Below are 25,047 nucleotides of genomic sequence, written 5' to 3'. Positions count from 1 at the left end.
ATAGAATTCTAATAGAAATTCAATAGTTTATTAAATTTTCCTATTCAATTTTTCCGAGGAAAATATTACGAAATTTTAATTCAAGAAAGGTCAAGAAATATTGGAGAAACAATTCCTTTCCAAAATGAGCTAATAACCTTTCTTAAATTAATGAACATCATGGAGATGAAAACAATTATCCATCACGATTTTTTTTCGTCTATGAGAAGGTCTCACTTTCATTTCCTCCGGAAATTCCACGTCTCCAAGATGAATTCACACTTAAAAAACATGTAGAATTCTTTTTCATACCGCCCCATCACTTCGCAACCGAATTAATCAAGTTTGTTGAAGAGAATGAAACTTTGATCGTTGCTCATCTAGAAGTACGGACGCCTCGCACATATTTTTCGCTGTCGTTTGAACCAAGAAGATGAGCTGATACTCATCAGCAACGACGAGAGGAGGTCGTGTCCTCACTAGAGCGTGAAGAATCGTCGCCCTCTCAAGGTCTAGCCACCTCTGCAAAACAATTTCCCTCTCTTTCCAGACGTCTAATGTCACATCTGCCGGGCCCCACAGTGAATACTCAAGCACAGCTTTCACCTGGATAAACGAATGAATGAGTTAGCCCGAGATTACAGGGGAGGTAAAATTGTTGAACAGTGATTTCGATGACTTTACCTGGGAGAGGCTCACGGCGCGTTCACGCACGAGTAATTCTCTTATTACCGGAAGTCTGTTCGTTAGATTGAGTTCCCGTAGGGCAACTAGAGCACTCTGACACAGTGAAACTTGCTCCTCATCGTCGTTTATGTGATCCACGTGTAGACTGCAGGATGTTTAACATGAAACGTTAATTAAGGAAGAGGGAAAACTATATGAGGCGAGTTAGCTTCTAATTTGGTTTTCGAGGAATATGGGCCTATGGGGGATAACGAGGCCTTTTTATAGCTGTCATTTTCATCTACCGAGAAGATCCTTCATTTTTTATTTCTTAATCACTAAAACTGCTCAATTAAGTCGAGTGGAAAATTTGAAATTGATTTTATTTATTAATATTTTTGTTTATGAATTGGGATTTTGGCATTTTGAGTTGATTAGAAATCTTTCACATGATCCATGTATAGATTTCAGGATGTATATGGCACATTAATTAAGGATCGGGGAAAATGATAGACGAGATAGCTTCTAACTTGGAGTTCACTTAATTAATTCAGCTCAAAGTTCACTTTTGGAGTGATATGGCAGGATAAAGTTTTTGTTTTCCGCATGACGTGCATAAAGTTCAGAGAGAGTGCGTAAAGCTAAATTTCACTTTACGTAGAGGAGAGTCAGGCAAAATGGAACGTTTCGTGATCTCTAGTTGTCAAAATCTTCACTTATAAGATCTCAACACGTCCCATTTTGCCCGACCCTCCCCTACAAGTGATGAGAAATCTGTTGAATTCAGTAGCGAAGTGGTAAAACTGTTTAAGTCGATTTTTACTATTGGCCAGTTTTCAGTGAATATCTCAGAATCTAAGGAAGATAGCTAAATTTTTGTCAAGAGCTTTTTTGTAGCACTCAATTTGCTGTAGAAAAAAGGTTATTACGAAAATTTCGTTACCTCCTTTGGATTCGGAGATATTCTTCAAAAACTCAACTAAGAGATAAGTCGATTTAAACCGCTTTACCACTTCGCTACTGAATTGGGTTAAGGGAAAAATGGTTATGAAATTTCAAGTTTTAAGTAGAATTTACGGAAATTCATGAGTTTTCAGTGGGCGTGAGATGGGAATCTAACAACTTGATTGAATTTTCAGTAAAACATGAATATTTAGAAAAAAATGACATGAATTTTCGATTTTTCCCTGAATTTTCCTGAATTTTCGAAGAATAATTGAACCGAAAAATCAAGTATTTCATTCATTTCCTGAATTTTTAGTGGAGTTTGAAAACGATAAAAATTTCCAAAATTTAGCATGGAAAATTCAGACGAAAATTTCTATCAGTGGAATTGATTCAAACAATTGTAAGCGTCGCGTTAATCCTGCTACGCGTTCATTGTGAAATTTCGTTATGAACTCCTTCCTATGAACTTATCATTGAAAATTGTCAAATTTCTCCTGGTGAATAATTATAAAACAATGAAAATTAAATGGCAAAAATTAAGGTAAATGTTAATTACCTCTGAAGATGATAGAGACGATGCGAGGGATCTCTCTCCTCCTTGCAGAGCACGAAATTACCCAGGCTCTTGGGCAATTCCTCGATTCCACGTGCCTGCAGATTTTTCAATGCTGTTACGAATTGTAGAAGAACTAGGCAACATTCTCTCATTATGGTTTCATTGCTGCTATTATTACGAAGTTGTCGCGGTAGATTTGAGAGGAATGACTTCATCGAGCATACTTGGTAAGGTGGCAGAACCGATACCGTGACTGAAATTCATAATGAAGATCGGGATTAATTATTCATGAGGGAAATGAATGAGCGTATGAAAAAAATTTTGATAGAAAGCCTTGCACTGTCTCTAATAAATTCCACCGGAACTGTAAAAATTCTATTGAAGAGCTATAAGCAATGATTTTAATTTACATAAATTACTCTCTTGAGATTTTTTACCAAATTCCTCGGGCATAACTGATTTTTCTGCTATATTTTTTTCATGTTTTTCATCATAAAATTCAGGAGAAAATTCATGTCTAAGTATTCTTATGGGAAAAAATCCAACGGAATGAGTTGAATAGAAAGATAAAAATCAGTGACTTTCTTTTATTGAATATCGATAGAAAAACACACGACAAAGTTGTATAATTTTCAGTAGAAATCGATGCAAATAAGGAGAAATTCAGTAAAATTTTCTAGGCAATGTGTCAGGTTTTCTATCGAATTTCTTTATACATGGTGAATTATTCACTCTACCGTCTTCATTCTTGGTGAGTGTATTGACGCGATTGAATGGTGCCTCATCAGAAATTCGATCTGCAAATTCGAGGATCGGAGGAAGACAGAATTCTTTGTGAGAGACTGGTGAGGTGAGACTGTCGGAAGACAAACAAATTGTCACTGGGTGGTCGTTCCACGAGGCAGAACAGAAAGCTCGTTTCCCAATTGTTCGCAGCGTGTCAACTTCGATGTGAAAGTCTTTGAGACGTGGATTCGAGGCGCCCAAGGGTCGCAGATGAAGGGAGAGAGATGAGTGGTCCACTTGGGATAACTAAAATATTTTTCATGAGTTTTGCATTCCTAGGGGATATTCCGGAGGCTTTTAATCATTCGAACTCACTCGTTCTAGCAATTGTGCCAGAGATTCGTGATTGGCTATGACAACAGCACCGTAGTTGTCCTCCAAACTTCGATGAACGACAGTTCGATTTCTCCTCTGTCGCACTCGGTTCATTACGAAATCCTCGTTCTTTGTCTTCCAGTCTTGATCCTCCTCCGCACCCTTTTGGTCGAATTAATTGTTATTTTATCGGTTTCAGTCGGACTTGATTTTTGCAGTATTTCACGTATGGACACGCACGAAAAAATTTACCAGAAAAATTTAATAGATAAACTTAGGGAGTTCGCTACACTGAGAAAAAAATTATTTTTGCCAAGTAAATTGACTAGCTATAAGCTAGCTAAAATCCACACATTTCAAATGTAAATATTTATATTTATTTACTTGTGGCAAATAAATTTACTTGGCAGAAATAATTTTTTTCTCAGTGGAGACACTTCTATTGGATTTCTATTGAACTTTTCCATTATTTTTTGGCCGATTCTATTGAAAAAATATTCTAGGGAAAAAGTCTATAGAATTTGATTTTTCTGTATAACTTATTCTACTGAGATATTTTCTATAGAATTTTATCCACTCAAGTTTTCCTAGTTTTTTTGTTTGATTTTCTTGATGAGGAAAAGGAAAAATCGAATGAAAACAAATTAGAAAATTTGAGCCGAGTAAATTCTATAGAAAATATCTGAAAAGAATAAGTTTTATAGGAAAATTGAATTCTATTGACTGTTTTTATAGAATATTTTTTATTCAACATTTCAACAGAATCGGCCAAACACTAATAGAAAGTTCAATAAAAATCCAATAGAATTGTCTGGCGAATTCCCTAGGTTTTTTATTAAATTTTTTCGTGCGTGGAAAAATTCAATAAATGAAGAAATTTCATTGAATTTCATTGGAATTTCTTCGTTTCAAATTACACGGAGACAATTTGGATAAAAATTACCTAAAAATCGCGGCAAATTTTACTGTACGAAAGGTAATCGTGGAGCGAAATGTAATTCAACGATAAAATACCCGTTTGTGTACGATATTTTACGATTTGTTAAAAAACGAATAAATGCAAAGACTGCGACATTGTTAATACAAATGATCGAAAAACGAATAGAAGTTCCACGAGAATTGCAATAGAATTAGAATTTCAATTGAAATTTCTTCAGACGTGCGCAGCTACCGCAAAAAGATTCTTGAGAAAATTTCGCTGTGTCAACGAAGTGATGAACCGTAAAAGTCAATTGAACATTAAATTTTCATGATGATGGGTGACTTCAAGAGGAAATTCCAGGACGCATAATCCTTGGCATTTTCCCATAAGTTCGCTCACTTCCTGTATGAATAAAAAACTCGTGTCCTGTCTGAATTTTAAATGAAAAATTTCAATTAGCCGCACAGTAGCCTGGAGCGGCAGAATATTGTATGCTCTCGATGATTGAAGTAACTCTTTTAACAACTCCACTAGAAGAATTCAAAGATGTGAAATTCAACTGTTACGGTGTATTACTTCGCTCCTTCGTTGACCCATTTTTCTCTAAAACTTCCTGATCCTGATTCCCAAATAGGGAACTTGCATGAATTTTTTTCAATTCTCTAGTCTCAAGTTTATGACCCGAAGAATTCATTTTTCATTCACAAAGTTCGAAATATTGCTCGTTAATTAATAATTAATTGTTAACACTCCGTTGGTGGCTCCACGAGCACCGCGCCGCACTTTTTCCGATTTTTTAACCCATCAAGTAAGGCTCCCATATCGGGCGGTGTGTCCTCATCTGCCGGCGGCCTCCCGTCTCCTCGAATTCGCTGTTCAATACGCAACGATTTCTACACTGATGATCAAAAAATTATCATCTAAAATTTAATGATAATCTTGAGCTTTCACCAACAAGTTGTTCAATTACGGTATTTCTTTATACAGATTTCCCTGGAATTTTTAAGACTAATCTCAGTTCGATAGTACAACCGGTTGCCAAGATCGGCGATTGCCAGGAATTTGTTAATAACAAATCAGTAATTCATTGAATCGAAATTTCGTTTGCGCCATTCGACAAAGGAATACTCTAACCGGATCGAAGCGATGTAAAATAACGATTAAAAAAAAATTTCCTAGATCTTTCAAATTTATCATTATGTCGATTTATGCTGGTGCGGTGCGACCAACGGCACTCGTAACTTTTGCGCGACCAACAGAGTGTTAAGAGGTAACAGAATACCGCTAAATTTCAAAATTTTTGAACAGATTTCCTGCTGAAAGTTATCGATATTTGTACAAATCAAAGCACATTAATCTCCAGGAAGCGATGATAAAGATCAATGTGTTTTGGTTTAAAAAAATATTGATAGTTTTGAGCAGGAAATTTGTTTGAAAATTTCGAGGCAACGGTGTCCTTCTGTTACCCCTTAAACGTCGAAGATGTCAAACGCTTTGAAATCGCTAATGACGTCACACGGACGGTCGAGCGCTGGACCAATCACAGAACGGCTCGAGGCGACCTAACCCAATCTTGAGGTGCGCCTCGGCCAATGGAGGACGACAACTCCCCCCTCTCTTCACACTCGACCAATGAAGTCTTACCAGACCGTCTTCGTGACGTCATGACCGAAAAAATCATCTCGAAACCGACTGATTTCCAATTAATTATCGTAAGACATCTCGGCAATATTTCTCCATAACTTTCGCTGTCTAGCTGTCCATATGTTACGAAGAATGTGTGAACAAGGAAATTAGAAAGAATTGAGCTTCACGCAAGTTCCCCATTGTCACCGATACTTGCCTCATTCCCAGTATAAAACCCATCGCTCTCAGTCTCGCTGTGGCAGTAAGGCAGTGAATTAGACCTCGCAAATGTTGACTTGGTATACTTGAATTGTCGATAATGATCGCCACCACCGCCACCCTCCGAGTTTCTTTTATTGGCATTTGCTCTTGTTGCCTCATTGGCATGCCTACGAAGCTCCAGATTCGAATCACACTCCGGTGAACTCGAGAGAAACTCGTAGACATCGTGACTGTCACTCGAAGTCTACATATCAAAATTTCCAAATTGAAAAAAAAAAGACAGAGAGAAAGAGAAAGAGTGAGCAGAAAAATGAACAGAATGAGTAGAAAGTCAATAGATCCCTTCACCTCCTTCTACCTCTACATCAGTAATTTATGATTATTTATGTACCGAGTCGAGTGAATCCGAATTCGTTGGTACATCGAGACAAGATTTTTCGTAACGTCGAGAGGCAGCCAATTCCCTTGGACTCGAGTGATTACTCTTCATCGTTTCACTCTCACGCTTTATGCTGGCTGTGCGCTGTGGCTTGGACGGTGCAAGTGTGCTTCTCACCTCACCTGCAACATTCTCCGGTGCTGCAGGCCCACCACGCCATTCATCAAGCGCCAGGGGTTAGTTACAACCACATTTATTGGGTGTTTTTTTTTTGTTCAATAGCCATTCATTTATTAAATAATTATAATAAAACGCATGCCAGATCAGTAGCAACATGCCTTTAGTCGCACTTACCCTGTATTCTATTCCATGTTTGCATTTCAAATAATTTACATTTTAACGATTTTTGTCATTTTATTTTGGGAATCGAGTTACTGCATTATTAGAATTCAGAAAATCACGTTTATTTCAGAATGAGAATTTACAGTATTTTTCTTTTCAATCAGCACTTTGTGGTTTTTGTTCTCTTCCTTCAAAAATACAGAGAGTGATATATCACAGTATTTATCGTCATTATTTTCTTTTTCCTTCACTTAAATTATGCATAACGATTATCGCTTATAACGAAAATGTAAAAAAAGCTTAACATTCTCATAACAAATCAGTAATATGGCCTTTTAATATAAAAAGAAACGAGAGGAGACGATGAGAGGCAATTAGTTAATAACTATTGGCATTGTGAGAATGATACAATAATTAATGGATTGATTGTTGACCTTAGAGGCTTTTCTCTCATAAAAACGAACAAAAATATTAAGCACCTACATCACGTCCTATGAATAATTCAATAAGGAATTACTAAATGTTAAGATCAATTGCACTGAATGGGCCGGAACTTACCTAAATTCGCGTAAATTGAGTCACCAGCGACTGTTCCGTGCTGAGTTGTGTGCCATGCTCTCACTGGTGGTGAGGATTTTGTTGGATTATCCGGTGTGGGGGGTGGGGGCCTTGTTGAGGGCTGCTTGCTCGGCAAATTTATCGATGATTGACCGTTTCTGGGGGGTGGCGGGGGCTTTCCGAGTCTCGCTGGAGGGAATAAATTCAAATGACAGCGATGAATAAGAGAAGTAACATCAATTTATCTAGCGCTTTCTCTGAGAAATTGTTTTGAGTTTTTATTTGAATTCTATGAAAATTCTGTTCGAGTTCTATTGAAATATTCTATCATATTTTTTTTATTTACGCCGGAAACCCTTTCCGGGTTTATTCGGCGAAATAATTGTCTATCATAATTGTTTAAAAAAACTTTTTGTTTGTTGGCTGATATTTGTTGGAATAGATAATTCATAGATACGTCGAGATTTTGATTTTTCTAGATTAATTATTGAACATCATTTGTTTAATTTTCTTGTTGTTGTAGGCTTGTTACAGAATAAAATGAAAAATCGTTGCAATCGGGGGCTTTCCGAGTCTCGCTGGAGGGAATAAATTCAAATGACAGCGATGAATAAGAGAAGTAACATCAATTTATCTAGCGCTTTCTCTGAGAAATTGTTTTGAGTTTTTATTTGAATTCTATGAAAATTCTGTTCGAGTTCTATTGAAATATTCTATCATATTTTTTTTATTTACGCCGGAAACCCTTTCCGGGTTTATTCGGCGAAATAATTGTCTGTCATAATTGTTTAAAAAAACTTTTTGTTTGTTGGCTGATATTTGTTGGAATAGATAATTCATAGATACGTCGAGATTTTGATTTTTCTAGATTAATTATTGAACATCATTTGTTTAATTTTCTTGTTGTTGTAGGCTTGTTACAGAATAAAATGAAAAATCGTTGCAATCGGGGGCTTTCCGAGTCTCGCTGGAGGGAATAAATTCAAATGACAGCGATGAATAAGAGAAGTAACATCAATTTATCTAGCGCTTTCTCTGAGAAATTGTTTTGAGTTTTTATTTGAATTCTATGAAAATTCTGTTCGAGTTCTATTGAAATATTCTATCATATTTTTTTTATTTACGCCGGAAACCCTTTCCGGGTTTATTCGGCGAAATAATTGTCTGTCATAATTGTTTAAAAAAACTTTTTGTTTGTTGGCTGATATTTGTTGGAATAGATAATTCATAGATACGTCGAGATTTTGATTTTTCTAGATTAATTATTGAACATCATTTGTTTAATTTTCTTGTTGTTGTCGGCTTGTTGCAGAATAAAATGAAAAATTGTTGCAAAATCATTGTTATAGATGAAATATAGATGAGGTTTAGAATGAGATTGATATAATTTTTAATAGAATTTCAATACGATTGTGATAAATTCTCAATAGGATTTAATGCAAAAACTTATGGGGTTGGCTAGAAAATTTGATTGCACTCCTATTAGGCTTCTATTGCAGAATAAAAAAAAACCAAGGAATAAAACTTATGACAGCCATCCTCCAGAATTCTGATAAAAAATCCGCAAGAAAAAAGTTATAGAAAAATTAACATCCATTATTTTTTTCTATAAAATGAAAATCTACGCAAAAAAAAAACTCTTATTAGAATTTTGATAATATTTTCGCAGAACTCAAATGAAATTTCTCAAAGAAATGTTAATTTTTTCTTATTAAATTCTCTAATACACAAAAACGAAATAAAAGCAATAAAAAAGCTTAGAAAAACCATGTCCTTCAAATTCGATAGAAAAAATCTCAAAAGAATTGTCAATATCAAAAAAATTAAACCCGTTGTCCCTATTCTATCAAATTCGAAAAATCGTCCATCACAGTTGCGTAATTTGAAAATCAACAACAAATTCCACAGAGCCCCTTAAAAAAAAGTATATCTATAAAATTCCCCCATGTGTCCTATTACTCATAAATATCCATTGAACTAACCAGTGACATTACTCCCCGCCTCTAGTCTCGAATCATTGACCACGAGTTCCTCCTGGCACTTGGTAAGTTTATCATGTCGTAATACTTCCACAGCGGCTCCATCCAACTCCAACGGATGAATAATCTCCAATCTCGGTTTAGGTTGAATGGTCCCGGGTATTTCGTCCACTTTTGTTGCCGACGAGGCCATTGTAGTTATTAAATTAATATCCTTTCTCGAGCCGCCCATTCTCAGCAATTTTTTCAATGAAAAACGTGACTTGCTCTTTTTCTTCTCCTCGATTTTGTCAGCTACCATCGAGGACGACGGAATGTCCTGGTGGGACAGGGAAATACTTCTCCTCGGCTCCGGCGAGTCCTCAGGGGGTTGACTCCCCGCGGAAAAACTCATAGAGTCCTCGGACACCATTGGACCCAGTGATTTCTTCAATTTGGGACTCGAAGAAGTCGTCGCACGCTCCCGCTTCTCCTTTTCCCGAACAACAGGACAATCAGACTTTAAATTAATCTTGAAATTTGGTTTACGAGTGAAAAGAGGACCGGAAGTGTCATCCAAATTGGCTTCCGGGGGTTTCGGTGCCATCCGGCGTTTTCCATTGCCACTCGACTGATTATCCAAGCCACATTCGTCCTCCCTGATAGACGATTCTGCGTATCGCTCGACATTTTCCCCATTCTCCTGCTTGCTATCGACATTCGGTGGAATTGCATCATCAAGCGTAGGAATCACAGCGATTCCTTTAGCCTCGACTGATATGGTCTTTGAAATGGCAGTGGGTTTTTTACCAGCGAGTGTATCTGAATGCAGAAATGATCGTCTTGGCTCAGTGGGAATGCCACATTCCAGCGATATCTCGTCCTCGTCTGCTTTTCCATCGGGCACACCAGCCTCCTCACGGCTATTGTTATCCTCAAGAAATCCTGAACACTCGGCATTCTCGATTGGCTCTGATTCACCTTCGACCGTTCGCTCATCCAAATCCTCGTAATTCGGGTCAACTAAACTCTCCCCGTTACTGACAATTTTTTCCGACTCCTCATTCACTTTTGACGGATTGCACTCTGTTTTGGTGATTGTTGACTTGACATTTTCACATTCTCTCGCTTCGCACGTACTTTTAACTGTCGACTCCGAGATAATTGCCGACAATTTGGTCTCAATTTCGAAGTCAGGGACACGAATCGACGCTGGACTACTTGGTGCATCATTTTTCTTGATTGCCATTAGATTATTCGACGCAATTAACGGCATATCGACGATTTTTTCAAGTGCAACTGGCCGTTCATCGGCTCGTTTTCTCTCAATTGGCCTTCGGGCTGTTGGCACACTAACGTCATCAGCTCCAAATGGCGTTACAGATATGAGCAGTGTGGTTTTATTGCCATCGGCGTCTTTCTGAATTCTACCAAGCATAAGACCAACTGTTTTTGGCTTCGTTTCACTAGGTGCACTCGTCAAATTAGCCGTTATCATGTTGAAATTTGTGTTGACTCGAGTGAGATTGCTGAGTGCGCGATCCTCCTCGCTGTCTTGAAGTGAATCAGTGTCTTCGTCGTCATTGGTATTTTGACATTTCGATTCGATGAACTTTGAGTCAGCATCTATTATCTGTACGTCGTTGGACATCGGGTCCAATTCATCGTCATTGTCGAAATAATCATCGCCACCGTATCCAATGACTCTAGTCAACTCTTCCGGAAATGCCACGCGATTTTTTTTACGTCTAGATCCTGTCACAGCCGTTGTTCTAAGACCACGAAGAATACCCTGTGAACAAGTTGTTTTGTGTACACGATAAAAAATACAATTTCTCACTTCCGCATTTCCAAGACCGGCTAACCCACTTCTTTTAGCGCAAAACCGAGTGGTGCCTTGGGTAACGATAAATACACCGATGGCTCGCGGGATTAACGTTAGGTATTATGGGAGACGGCCATTAACCCCGACCCATCAACGGTTCACCATCGGCAATTTTGCACTTTAGGCTTTTTCTTTCCCTTTACGAAATCCGCGAACTTGAATTGACCTAGAGTTTAATTCAGTAGCGAAGTGCCAAAACGGTGCAAGTCAATTTTGACTATTGACCAGTTTTCAATGAATATCTGGGAATCTAAGGGAGATAGCAAAATTTTTATGATGACCTTTTTTGTAGAGCCGTTTGAGAGCTACAAAAAATGTAATTGGGAAAATTTCGCGATCTCCCTTAGATTCCGAAATATTCCTCAAAAACTCAACTGGGAGATAAGTCGACTTAAACCGTTTTACCACTTCGCTACTGAATTGTATCGCGGGGGGAGGGGGAGGGAGGGGTTGAGGAGGAAAGTATTCACCTGAACATTTTTAACTTCTCGTGCTATTAATGGCTTTGTACATGGCGCTGAGCGTTGGTGATCCTGCCGGGACTCGAAACAGTTGGCACAGAGCTCCTTCTTCCAGGCATGCTGCACGAAGTATCGGCATTCCTTCGACATTTTTATCGTTTTTCACACTCGACTAATTTTCATTACTCTCGGCATAACTTCCTGGAAGCAATTAAAAAACAAAGGAGGTATTACTTGCGGGGGGCTGAGGATGGCTGACCTTTGGGGAATTGAATTGGGTGGTCAGTGCTGTTGCGTAGTTCTTTGTAAGGAGGGTAATGGGGGATTGCGGTAGGAGTACATTTGCATTCACTTTTTTTTTCGTTGTATAAGCTTTTGTGGAGAAAGAAGTTTTGATTTTCAGGGGTGTTTCATTAATTTTCCGGAATTTATCCGCAATTATTGGGGATCCGCGATTGAGGAATTCCGTGAGTGCAAGATTCTGAAATTGAGCGATTTTGTCACCAATTTTCGGTGGCGGTGTCGATAATTTCTGTTGACATTGTCAATTTTCAGGGAATCTTACTGGTTTTGAAGTATCCGTTGTGAATTTTTAGGAATCTATCATCAAATTTCATTGGTAAAAATCACTCATAATCAGGGTTATTCAAGTCAGTGTACATTTCCATTCAATATTTTTTTAATTAAGCTTTCATAGAGAAAAAAATTTTGATTTTTACAATGATAGAAAGGATTAGTTATTGTTAACGAATGGATCTGGTTGAAGATGAGAGTCTATTCAGTCTCACAAAATTTTCATTCGTTAATAGTTAACAAATGCACATTTGAGGAGCCTTTTTTAACTTGATTTTCACCTTTCAAGTGAACCATTCGTTAACTATTAACGAAAATTCATTTGGTCATATTCAACTCTACCATTCGTTAATAGTTAACGAATCTCGTTTGGAATAAATGAATCAGTCTATCAGTGCAGGGACATGTCACTAATGTTCAGAAATTTATCCTCAATTATTAGGGAAATTCAGTGAGTGCAAAATTCTAGAATTGATGATTTCGATGATTTCCAGAGACATTAGTCCTAATTTTTAAAGTAATGTCACCGATTTTTCGCGAGTCATCTTCAATTTCCAGAGAATCTCACTGATTTTGAGGTACTCATTCATAATTTTTAGGAATTGATCGCCAAATTTCAGTGGTAATAACCACTACGAACAGGGTTATTCAAGTCAGTGCACATTTACGTTCACTATTTTTTAAAATTGAGCATTCACAGAGGAAAAAGTTTTGATTTTCAGGAAGATGTCATTAATCTTCAGGAATTCATCCCAAATTAGAGATTAGGGTTTGGAAAATTCAGTAAGTGAGAAATTCTGAAATTTAATGATTTTGTTATCAATTTTCAGTGACATCATCCCTAATTTTTAGAATAATGTCACTGATATTCCGGTACTCATCTTTAATTTTTCGACCTCTATGACCAAATTCTAATAGTAAAAATGACTAACAATCAGTGCTATTCAAGTCAGTATCCAGTATCACCAATAATTGGTAATAGATTTCTGAAAACTAAAACACATGTCCCAGGTCCCTGAAAAGCAAAAAAAACATGACAAATAGTTTTTTTCATAATTTTTTCGAATTAAATTGAAATGTCTTTACACCAAGACTAGTTTTTAATTTTTCATTTTTGGTTTTGTTTATGCAAAGTACATTGAAGCATTTTATACTCCATCTCTTCAAATGAATTCGTCAATTCTAAATCAAATGGCTGAGAAGTCATTTATCGTTTTCTTCTCCATATTGCTTTCAAAGAGAGAGAAATAAATTCAACAATCTCTTCTACCAAAAAAAACCGCAAATGTTCTCAGAATCTCCGATTTTTTAATTTCAAAAAGAGCAAAATATTCCTTTCACTAGAGAGACTCCATTGAATCATCATATTTAATTGATATAGCAATTACGATGAAATTTTGCACACTCATTACACTCTAACAATCAAAACCCATTGAATGAACGACGTGTGTGCGAGTGATGCGCTTGAACTTTCTCTCGTTAAATTCATTGCAAGCTATCCACTGTCATCATAATTGTAAGGAATATACCCGCCATACACGTGTGTTCCTCGATCCGGGGCAATATAGACGACTTCCGTAAGGGACTTTCCCACTTATCTGAATGCTAATAGACTTATCAGAATCATCATACGTACAAGGAGTTGAATTCATCGGAGCACAAGTGAGTTATTAAGATCGCACCACACGATACGATGAATTTTTTAATCACACAGTCTTCATTCCGTCAGAATTATTCCGTTTCTCATCGAGATAGAAGAACCCCTAATCGTTATGATGAAACGCTGATACCAGTTTTCACGAGAACTCGATGAGCCATTTCAACTCGAATTTTCCCATCCCCAAGTTTGACTATCAGAAAGCTACCCAGTTGCCCTCATTCTCCCATATTTATATATAGTTTTTCACTCGCTTTTATTTCCTAGATTGTCTCTTAATTGTGCCGAGCACTCGTTTTATTCACCATTTCTGTCCAGTGACACGTGAGAGATCTCCTTGGGAAAAAAAACCGGTGCTCCCTATGACGGTCGCAACCTCATTGCACATAGGAAAACTCTCATTTATGATGTGTAGAAAAAACAGTCGAATGGCGCAAAAATAAGGCCTTCAATCGGCGATGAGTTTCTACTGAACGAAAATTTTCAATTTCTTTTCGAAGGAACAATCTTGGAAGAAGATTGAAATTTCATGGACGGTTGACTGCACTGGTGAGAATTTTTAGCTGACATTTCCGGTACACCTCTTGGAAATTCTTATCGCAGTATACTTTCACTGGAATTTCAAGGAATTTCGTGATTAAAATTTGAAGTTTTACACGGAGAGAAATATTCAAGAAAAATTCCGGAACATTTCACGTAATCCGCAAGCGAGAATCGTTTTCAGTGAATTTCTATAGGAATATAAGAGAATAAATCTGAAACGTTCAGTAAATTTTCGGGTCTGTCACCGAAAAAATACGAAAAAGTCACGCAATTTTTCTGGAAGTTGTAAAATCTAACAGAAACTTCACGACTTATTATGCCCCAGAACATGAAAATTCTTGGATGTTTAAGAATTTTTACGAAAAGTTCCGGAAAAATTACGGAACGTGTTGTTAAAATCTCCCCCTCACGGTGACTCATGGCTAGCCGTGAGGCGTCGGCCGGATGAGTAATTTTTACGGAACAGATCGTAGAATTTACGTGACGATTGACACTTTTTATTGAATTTTACTTCGCTCCCAGATTACGTTTCGAAACGTAATTTTTACGTCTTTTTTCTGGTAATTTTTATTGAATATTTCTCTCCGTGTAGGGAAAATTCACTGGAAAATGCGGATTCCAGTTTAATTATTGTATGAAAGTTAATGGGAATCGCTAAAAATCGGTTGAATATATTCTTGAATTTTGAAATAATTGGAAATTTAGCGTAATTTAGTACTGAATGTTCGTGTTGGTATTGAAGCATCAAGTAAGTTTAGGAATACTCGTCTCCCCGCTCCTTAAAAATTCGAAATTTCATTGAACGTTCAGTAGAATCTGAAATTCATAATTTTTTCACCCTTAATTGAACTCAACGTCACTCCCCTGGAAATTATCGGTCAAGTGTCCACGAAATTTCAATTTTTTTCTAACAGTGTAGTCATTTTCAATAAATTTATTGATCAAAGGATTTTATTCATGTTTCAGAATATTCATAATTCGCGAAGGATAATAAGGAGAGTGACATTGAATTGTATCCTGTAAAAATTCTGTCATATTTGAGATTTTTTAGCAGCAGTAAAATGAGAATTCCCCAACATACTTGAATGTTCATCATTTTCATGCTTTTCTCGGAATAATTCAACTGAAATTTATAGTTGCCATTCATATTTCCATAGAATTTGGAATTTTCAATGACGAAATTCACAAATAATTGTAAATTCAGCCTAATTTCGTACTGGATATTCATGTTTTTATTAAAACATCAAGCAAGTTTAGTAATTTCGTTGAATTGTCAATTGAATTTGAAATTTCATTTTTTCCCTTTCACCGAGTTCAATGTCACTCCCCTGGAAATTATTAGTCAAATGTCCATGAAATTTCAACTTTTTTCTAACGGTTTAGTAGTTTTCAAGAGGTTGATTGATTGAAGGACTTTATTCATGTTTCTGCATATCCATAATTCGCAAAGGATAATAAGGAGAGTGCCATTGAATTCTATTTGATCAAAGACAAGAATTTCCCGACTTACTCCAATTTTCCTTACTTTTATCAATTTTCATGAAACAATTCAACGAAATTCACAGTTGCCATTCATGTTTCCATAAAATTTAGAATATTCAATGCCAAAATTCCTCGAAATTTCAATAGAACTATGATAAAAATATTCGAGAATTGTTCCGCAATATTCAGCCAAAAATTCTTAATCGTAAAGATAACATTCTCGAAATGATAAGAAAAATTTTAAATGAGAAGAAGAGGCAATTTCTTACCTTTGAACTCATTGCGATTGAGAGAAAGTGAATGTCATATTTCAAAAATGTCTGGAGATTTTCCTCTGCATGACTCCTCCATTCATTCAATAGAAAAGCCCGTGATTCGTCATTCACTGGGTCAAAGATTTGAATATTTTGCGGACGATTTCTGGAGATAAGACTGAAACTAGCAGAATATTCGCCAACGGAGACTGAAATTTAGCGGATTTTTAAGAATATGAAAGTCAAACAATCATACATACGCGCAAATGTCTTTTAAGCGCGAAAGAGTTTGTACATGACTTAAAAATATTTGTACAATTCAAAATTCGTCTAAATCGAATCTTCCGCTGGCGAATCTTTCGCTAGTTTCAACTTCATTTTCTGGCTCTGAAAAAAATCAAGTCACGACCACTTCACGGAATTCCCAACCCATTCGTCCTCAACATACACACGGAGAGAAATGTTCAGTAAAAATTACGGAACTCCCAATGCACTCACCGATTACGGAATCGACTCAGAAAATTTAAGTGACGGTATCGTAATTTTTCACAGGAGATTCAGATAAAAATTACGAAACGCTCCGGAAAAATTCCGTGACAGTTCCGTAAAATTTCCTACAACCACATTTCGCTCCGGAATTACGGAAAAGATACGTAATTTTTATTGAATATTTCTCTCCGCGCAATATATTTGACTGAAAAACTTAGATTTGTAACACCAGGTCGTTTTTTCTCTTGTAAATTCCAGTTCATAACGATAATATTTTCGAAACGCGAAGAAGTTTTAAATATGAAGATGAAGTTCTTGCCTTTGAAATCATCGCAATTGAGATTAAGCGACCGTCATAGTTAAAAAATATCTGGAGATTTTCCTTTGAGTAACTTCTACATCCATCCAATACGAAAGTCCCTGATTCATGATCCACTGGGTCAAAGTTTTTGGTATTTTGTGTCGTTTTATCATCTCCTGACGCAAAAAAAAATAATTTCTGCACCCGAAAAAAATCAAGTCACAATCCCTTCACGGAGTTCCCAGTTATTCGTCCGCAACATACAATATATTGGACTGAAAAACATAGATTTGTAACACCAGGTCGTTTTTTCTCCAGTAAATTCCACTCCATAACGTTAATATTTTCGAAACGCGAAGAAGTTTTAAATAAGAAAATGAGGTTCTTTCCTTTGAACTCATTGCAATTGAGATTAAACGACCGTCATAGTTAAAAAATATCTAGAGATTTTTCTTTGCATGACTCCAATAACATCCTTTCAGTACAAAAGCCCATGATTCGTGATTCACTGAATCAAAGTTTTCAAAATTTCGTGTCATTTTATCATCTCCTGACGCGAAAAAAAAATCGATTTCCGGAGCCGAAAAAATCAAGTCCTGACAACTTCACAGAATTCTCAACCTCAAGGATAATAGTCTCGAAACGATAAGAAAAGTTTTAAATAAGAAAATGAGGTTCTTTCCTTTGAACTCAATGCAATTGAGATTAAACGACCGTCATAGTTAAAAAATATCTAGAGATTTTTCTTTGCATGACTCCAATAACATCCTTTCAGCACAAAAGCCCATGATTCGTGATTCACTGGGTCAAAGTTTTTAAAGGTTCGTCATTTTACCATCTCGCGACGAAGAAAACCATTTCTGGAGCCGAAAAAATCCAATCACAATAACTTCACGAAGTTCTTACCCCATTCCTCCTCAACATGCAATATAATTCACTAAAAACCATAGATTTGTGACACTAGGTCGTTTTTTCTCCCGCAAAATCCCCTCCATATTTGTCCCTCATCAGCATCACCAAACGTTCATCAACCGGAACAAACTTGAGATTGAATTTGGCCACAACTGCAAGTACGCAATACGTGACTAAATGCGGAAAACCCTGGAATTCCGGTTGTACATATGCACACAGAGAACTCCGGAATACCTCACGTCCGCATTATACTGGTATAACTGTTAACTTTTCCACACACCTCTTTAAAATCCATATGAAAAAAACCGCTCCACATGTGCTCTACCACTAGCTACATTAGTTATCCACATTTAATTATTTACCTTTTTTCCTCTCCACATTTAATCCAGCATACAAATGTACTTTCACCCTGACAAAACACCCGACTTTCACACCATCAATTCACATCTCACACACTGAAATCCCCGGGAACACTGGCAATCTCACGAATAACTGTTGATACCTCAAATCTAGTTAACAGGGGATCATAAAAAATTGTATTAATCCCCTGGAATAATAGGATGGACCGTCTCATGTGACTCATGTCCTGCCTCCTTGGCGCTCGTACCTGCGAGTACCTAACGGGCCGAAAACTCGCGCCGCTACGCGATGCTCGCGACATATATGTACGGGTATATATATATCTATAAATATGTTCTCTCCCTGTCCTTCTCGTGGCTTTTTCCCCTCCATTCTCTCGCGATCCCTCTTCCCCCCATGGGTCATTGAACGTTCCCTCTTCCATAGACCTACGTACGAGATGAGAGGAGACTTGTCCTCGCAGATTGCACCTCTCAATGTTGCAGTCAAAATTATCAAGCCAGATTATTAATGACTTGATTGAAACGATTTGTCGGATTTCGCATTTAAATTCGTGGAGAGGTGGATTGATAACTTCTACGAACTCTTTTTTTTAAAGCTTTTTTCTATAATTTTAAACAGCATTTTGCCATCTGTTCATGAAGCTTTATTCAATTCAAAGATTTGGCTATTATTTTTTTTTCATTGTGGATGTTTTCATTTTTTATTTTTGTGATTATGATCTGTGAGGAAAATGAAACATAAAATTTCATTTCATTCATTTTTAATGAACGAATAACATCAGGTATTAATGATGTTTGAGAAGGAGACGGAATAATATATTATCGCGCCCCAATTCTTTGTTTTCATGGTGAATATTTTAATTTTTCATTTTTATTATTAAGATCTCTGATGAAAATGAAAAATAAACAATCTTTACGAATGAATATCGCCAAGTAGTCGTGATGATTCAAAAGACTAAATAATAATTCAAAAAATAACAATCGCAACTCGAAAAACATACGAAAATCCAAAGCCACAATTAACGAGACATTTTTCAGGAAACTAATGGCACAATATTGTCGCGCCCCAATTCCTTGTTTTCCTTGCGGATATTTTCATGTTTAATTTTTATTATTATGATCTGCGATGTAAATAAAAAATAAAAAAAATTTAATGAATAAGTATCGTCAGGTACTAATGATGATTCGAAGACTAAAAAATGATTCAACAAATGAAAATAGCAACTCACAATTTACGAAAATCCAGTCACATTTAATCAAACATTTTGCAGAAAACTGTAACGTCACAAATTATCGCGCCCCAATTGATAATTTGCAACCATCAACATATGAAAATTACAAACGTTGGTGAACGGTTTTTCAAGTTCCAATAAACTCAAGAACACGATAAAAATACGCAGTTAAAAATTTGTAGCAGAATTTCAAGGGTTTTGCCCTTCAAAATTCACAATTTGATGAAAAAATTCACAAAAACAGTTGATTTCAATTCAATTATTTCATGAAAGTTTACAGAAATCGGTTTAATATATTCGTAAAATTGTAATTAATCATAAATAAACAAATTCAGGGTAATTTGGTACTAAATATTCATCTTTTGATTAAAAATTCAAATGAATCCGGGAGTTTCCCTCTTACCGCTGCTTAAAAATTTGGAATTCCATTGGCTTTACATCAGTAATACCACTTGTGCCCAAAATTATCGATTATTTTCCGATCTCTTCGTTGCACGGAAAGAATGCGTCAAATCTCTCTGCAAAATTTGCCCAAATTCATCAGCTAGGCTCACTCTAGGCTCATCACAAAGACAAAAAACTACTTTTTCTTATCCCACGTTATTACACTTATAGAAAGGATTAGTTATTGTTAACGAATGGATTTGGTTGAAGATGAGGGTCTATTCGGTCTCACCACATGTTCATTCGTTAATAGTTAACAAATGCACATTGGAGGAGCCTTGTTTGACTGGATTTTCACTTTTCAAGCGAACCATTCGTTAACTATTAACGAATATTCATTTGGTCATATTCAACTCTACCATTCGTTAATAGTTAACGAATCTTGTTTGGAATAAATGAATCAGTCTATGAGTGTAACACTTCTTATCCAGTGACCATTTTTAATTATTTGACCCTATAATTGGCCCCGGCTACTGGATCTCTATCAAATAAATAACATTTCGAAAAAAGTCAAGGGTCCATCTTGCCCCACTCGCCCCTAACATCACAATTCCCTAATTCCGATCCGACACCCTCTTCAAACCCATAAATATAAGAATGGGAATTACGAGGGCCGAACGTTTTCGGAAATATAAAAATAGTCCGACCCCATGAGTTTTCGTTTGAAACTCGTTAAATATGGATGCAAGATCTTTCCTCTTCCCCGGGGTTTCATCGGCATTTCATTTCATTTCAACTATACATCGAGTTACTCTACCATCCCCCCTCGCCCCCCCCCCTCTCGCCAATTGACTTCCCATTCATTCGTCGAGGGATAAACACACGGGTGCGCCGAGTGTTTTCATCATTTGCGAGCTACCACACTCATTCGCAATTACCAGTTTCCAATGTGTTGGGATATACAATTACCAAGGGGGGTACACAAACGATATAAAAATAAAAAAAAATGCACACAGTGCAGTACAAAAACCTGAACAACACGTGATATTGCACGATTCAACTTTCTTTGTTGTCACGCTCTCGTGAATATCGCCTTGACGAAATATTCAGTATTAAGGATGTTTATCCGACATGGCAAGTACTTGAAAAATTGTGAATTTTTTTTTTTCAACTGATGGACGTGGTTCCTCTTCATGTTGATGAAAGTTTTAATCCAGAAATGCGAGTTGGTTATTCAGGTGTAAAGTAAACAATGCGCAGAGAGTGCAGGCGCTGGCATGCGGTTATTAGGTGTTGTATAGCCAAAGGGGCGGAAGTGGTTTGTGTAAACATAGCTTTTGCGCCTCTTTGGCTCTGGGACGACCATTTGGGCATCAAAGGTTCAAATACCTGCATTGTTTGCACGGGTATCCCAAGATTTTCCATGGCCATTGGATTCGGGACATTTTCTCTCATAGCACTCTTTTTATTTTTACTTTTGGAGTTTTTTAGTAGCTGCACGTATGAAAACATCGTAGGGGAGGGTGGGGTAAAATGGACACTTTTGAATTTTTTTGCAATGTTCATGACGTGTTGAATTGTTCATGAAATGGAATATAGGGGAGGGTGGGGTAAAATGGACACTTTTGACTTTTTTTGAAATGTTCATGACGTGTTGAATTGTTCATGAAATTAAATATTTTTATTTTTCAATTGAAAGAACAATGATTCCTCTTTGTGATGAGCTTAGACTGAGCTCAATTGATAAATCTGTTTCTGAGTTATGAATATTTTTCAAAAGTCAAAAGCGTCCATTTTACCCCAACCTCCCCTATAGAAATTTTCTGTACGGATTGCGTATAGAAATTCTATAGATTTCCGTATATGATATTCGAATATTTGTATACGAATATTTTCTATACGAATTATTTTTATACATAAATTTTTACATAAATTATTGTTTTCATACTAAAGATGTCTAAACGGTTCAGGGAAAAACGTAGAGAAATGTCGCAACTCCATACGAAATGTTTCTATACATGTGACAGTGGGTCGTATAGGATGAAACCTATAGACATCATATAGAAATAATTTGTATAAAAAATATCCGTATAGAAATAGCCGAATATCATATACGAAAATCCTATAGCAATTCTATACGCAATCCCTATAGAAAATTTCTATACGATTTTTTCATACGCGTGAATTATCAGGTTGAGATAAAAATTGGTTATTTCATTTCGTCGACGCTACTGCAACTAATTTTTCTTAATTATCAAAAATGCTAGTTTCATGTTATGTTCCATCATTATCATAAAAAATTACAGAATTTTTCTCGAACATGGAAAAATTCCATGGTCGGGGGATGAATAAGCATCCTCAATAATTCAGTAGCGAAGGGTACTGGTCGATTTTGACTATTGCTGAGTTTTCAATTAATATCTCGGAATCTAAAGCAGACAGCAAAATTGTGCTCATAACGTTTTTTGCAGCCCTTAAATCGCTTCGCAAAAAATGCTCTTACGTCTATATAAATTTTTAGAATTGTTTTCTCCTACAATCATTATTTTATCTCTATGAACTTACTTTGTTGACTTCATCACTGCATTATTGAATGAATGAAGGAGTTTCATAAATAAAAAATAATAATTGCAGGAGAAAACACAATTCTAAAAGTTCATATAGGCACAGGGTTTCCGTTTTACCTTAAGGATGTTCGACATCCTTTTAGCCAAAATTGACGTTGTTTTCATTTTTCTGGCAAATTATCGATGGGAGTGACGTGAAAAAATATAACGATTTTGTGGTTTGTCATTCTTTAATGGCTCACGAAGTTGCGTAGTGGTGCGATAATTTTCATGCGTTTTTTCTACAGTTTTGTGATTCTTTTTAAAAGTTTAGAGAAAACGCAGGAAAATGTTCGCACCACCTTGAAATTTCGTCAGTCATTAAATAATAACAAAACGCAAAAACGTTATATTTTTCACGTCAATTCCATCATAAGTTTGCCAGAAAAATGGAAAAAACGTGAATTTTGGCAGAAAGGGTGGAGAACATCCTTAAGTTAGAGATATCTTAAGGTGAAACGCAAGTAAGTACTTTGGTTATTTATTTCTTCTCCAGTGAAATGCTTTTCTAATTTTGTAGTCGAACATCAGAGCTTTTATTTGAGCCCCATTTGACCCCAAGTTTCCGAACATTTTGCAATGATTTTATTATTCCAACTTCGCAGGTTTGAATTTGAATCTCGATATTGGACCGGTAGAAAACATTTAAAAAATCTGAAAAAAAAGGAAAGTTGTTTTGAAGAAAGATTAATGAAATAATTTAAGAAGTACGAGCACTCTTTATAAATAATTTATAACCAATCAATTTTCCAGCATAAAAATCGTTTGTTCTAAGTCATAACAAATTTATTCATATTCAAAATTTCTCCTGAAATCGATTTCATGCCTAAAAAACAGAATTTCCGAAAGTTCAAACAATTTCCATTATTTATTTACAAACAACGAACATTAAAAAAATAATATTTCTATACAAAACATAATTTGAATGACACTGAATATTCATGATCTATCTCAAACTGTTCTCACTCAATTCAACTGACAAATTCGATGATTGAAAATTATTGAATCTACAGTGTGGTCTGTACCAACAGTAAAAGCCACTTTGACATCCTTAAACCGTATTCCCACTTCACTACCGAATTTCCACCTTTTGTTTCCGCACGAAATAAAACTGCGTGAGCGCAAATTCTCCATACATCACTCGTTAATACACGTGAGTCATTTTGCAGACGCGTGACAAACGCACTCCGAGAAAAGACGAAATACATAAAAAGAAGAATAAAGAAAAAATATCGAATGTGTCATGCAGGTATCTCGGCGCGCCTTTATTTACGGTTAAAATTTATGACGACTTCTCGCGAATAATAAGCCGAACAAGTCGAAACATTTTAATCGTTTTCTCATACCGCGCCCGCCAGTTGATTCGAGCGTGGAACGTGATTGCGCCACGAGTGAAAAAAAAAACAACAAATCGTGAAAGAATGTTGAAAAAAGAAATACGGAGGCTGTTGTACGATAATGCCCCTTAAACGGCGAAAAAGCCTTTAAAACTGGGTAAGTGATTTAAAAATAACTCACCTTCTGGAGAAATAGGGACGTGATTTGCTCCAGCGAAGACTCGTGACCCGGAGTGAAGTCCTTTCTATTGTATACTTGAGGCCTCAATTGCCTCTTCACCAATAACGAACGCTTTATCAATACCAATTGAACAAAAACAACCCCCGATGATGTGTCCCTATTATACTCTAACAACAGCACAACACACTTGACGAAGTAATAAAGCAACGAATCAATGGTTTGCACACGTAAACTGTTGATGAGAGAGAATGAAAGTTTATACAGAAGTGTTGTAGGATTGGCGTGAACGCCCCGGCAGCCGATGATCGTGCATCGGGGCCGGCTGAGAACCGACTGACTCAGCGTCGTAGCCAACAGTTGGGTGCCAGGGGTATCCTGTTTTTTTTTCCACGAAGGAGAGGCACTTGTGCGCACTTTTGCCCATTGCATTCACCATAACCCTCTGCCTCCTAGCATATTTTCACTCGAAAAATGTGAGTTTGTTGAATTCATTCGGAATAGACATTTTACGGGGAAATGTGGAACCGGTGGGCAACAACACTGACCTTCTCATTGCAACATTACATTGTAAAATAGAATGTGTTTATTTTTAATAGAACATGTTCTGCCTGAACATGAAAAATTCAATAGAAATACTTTGGGAATTCGCTAGGAAACTCTAGGGAATTCTCGTTAAAATTCTACTTGCTTTTTGCGGTGATTCTAGGAGATGTTTGATAGGAAAAAGTCAATAGATTTCGATTTGTCTGTAATGCAAAACAAAACAAAATATAGCGGAAAAAACTTGGAAAATCTGGGTCCAATAATTTTTATTCATTTTTTATTTTTTTTTATTTTTTTATTTTTTTTATTTTTATGTTCCTCATTTTTTAACCCGCCAATCTCTCCAAGTAGCATATTCACGCGTGGAAAAATTCAACAGAAATACTTTGCGAATTCGCTACAAAATTCTAGGGAATTCTCATTAAAATTCTACTTGTTTTTTGCCCTCATTCTATGAGATATTTGTTAGGAAAAAGTCAATAGATTTCGACTTTTCTGTAATGCAAAACAAAATATAGCGGAAAAAACTTGAAAAGAGAAAATCCGTGCTCTATAATTTTTATAGAAAAAATCTCAAGAGAAAAATTC

General features: G+C 36.4%; 1 protein-coding gene across 2 annotated transcripts; it reads right to left on the bottom strand.

Moving 5' to 3' along the window:
* Window positions 1-44: 44 nt before the first annotated feature.
* On the bottom strand, window positions 45-24,235 carry LOC107038709. 2 transcript variants are annotated; one of them, XM_015257964.1, is made up of 11 exons: window positions 23,917-24,235; window positions 11,613-11,804; window positions 9,282-11,049; window positions 7,300-7,488; window positions 6,412-6,599; window positions 6,016-6,264; window positions 3,251-3,412; window positions 2,887-3,181; window positions 2,150-2,402; window positions 664-811; window positions 45-585 (listed from the first exon to the last, which is right to left on the bottom strand). In XM_015257964.1, the coding sequence occupies exons 2-11, from the start codon at window positions 11,751-11,753 to the stop codon at window positions 319-321; spliced, it is 3,660 nt and encodes a 1,219-aa protein (XP_015113450.1). In that variant the 5' UTR covers window positions 11,754-11,804; window positions 23,917-24,235; the 3' UTR covers window positions 45-318. The 2 variants fall into 2 exon arrangements, with proteins under 2 accessions (XP_015113450.1, XP_015113451.1); XM_015257965.1 differs by having other exon boundaries at window positions 6,412-6,581.
* Between the last annotated feature and the right edge of the window lie 812 nt (window positions 24,236-25,047).

The sequence above is a fragment of the Diachasma alloeum genome, unplaced genomic scaffold (genome assembly GCF_001412515.2).
Source record: "Diachasma alloeum isolate Michigan unplaced genomic scaffold, Dall2.0 Dall_scaffold_00286, whole genome shotgun sequence".
In the NCBI taxonomy this organism is placed as follows: domain Eukaryota; kingdom Metazoa; phylum Arthropoda; class Insecta; order Hymenoptera; family Braconidae; genus Diachasma; species Diachasma alloeum.
The sequence above is the reverse complement of the archived record's forward strand: the minus strand, read 5'-3'. Positions and strand labels throughout refer to the sequence as shown.

Bases quoted from the DNA above. Each gene is read 5' to 3' on its own strand.
- LOC107038709 (XM_015257964.1), bottom strand. From the start codon at position 11,753: ATGTCGAAGGAATGCCGATACTTCGTGCAGCATGCCTGGAAGAAGGAG. The intron at 11,050-11,612 runs GTGAATACTTTC...ACTTGTTCACAG, and splicing joins GAGAAGTTAAAAATGTTCAG to GGTATTCTTCGTGGTCTTAG. The intron at 3,413-6,015 runs GCAAGTATCGGT...TTCGACCAAAAG, and splicing joins GGTTTTATACTGGGAATGAG to GGTGCGGAGGAGGATCAAGA.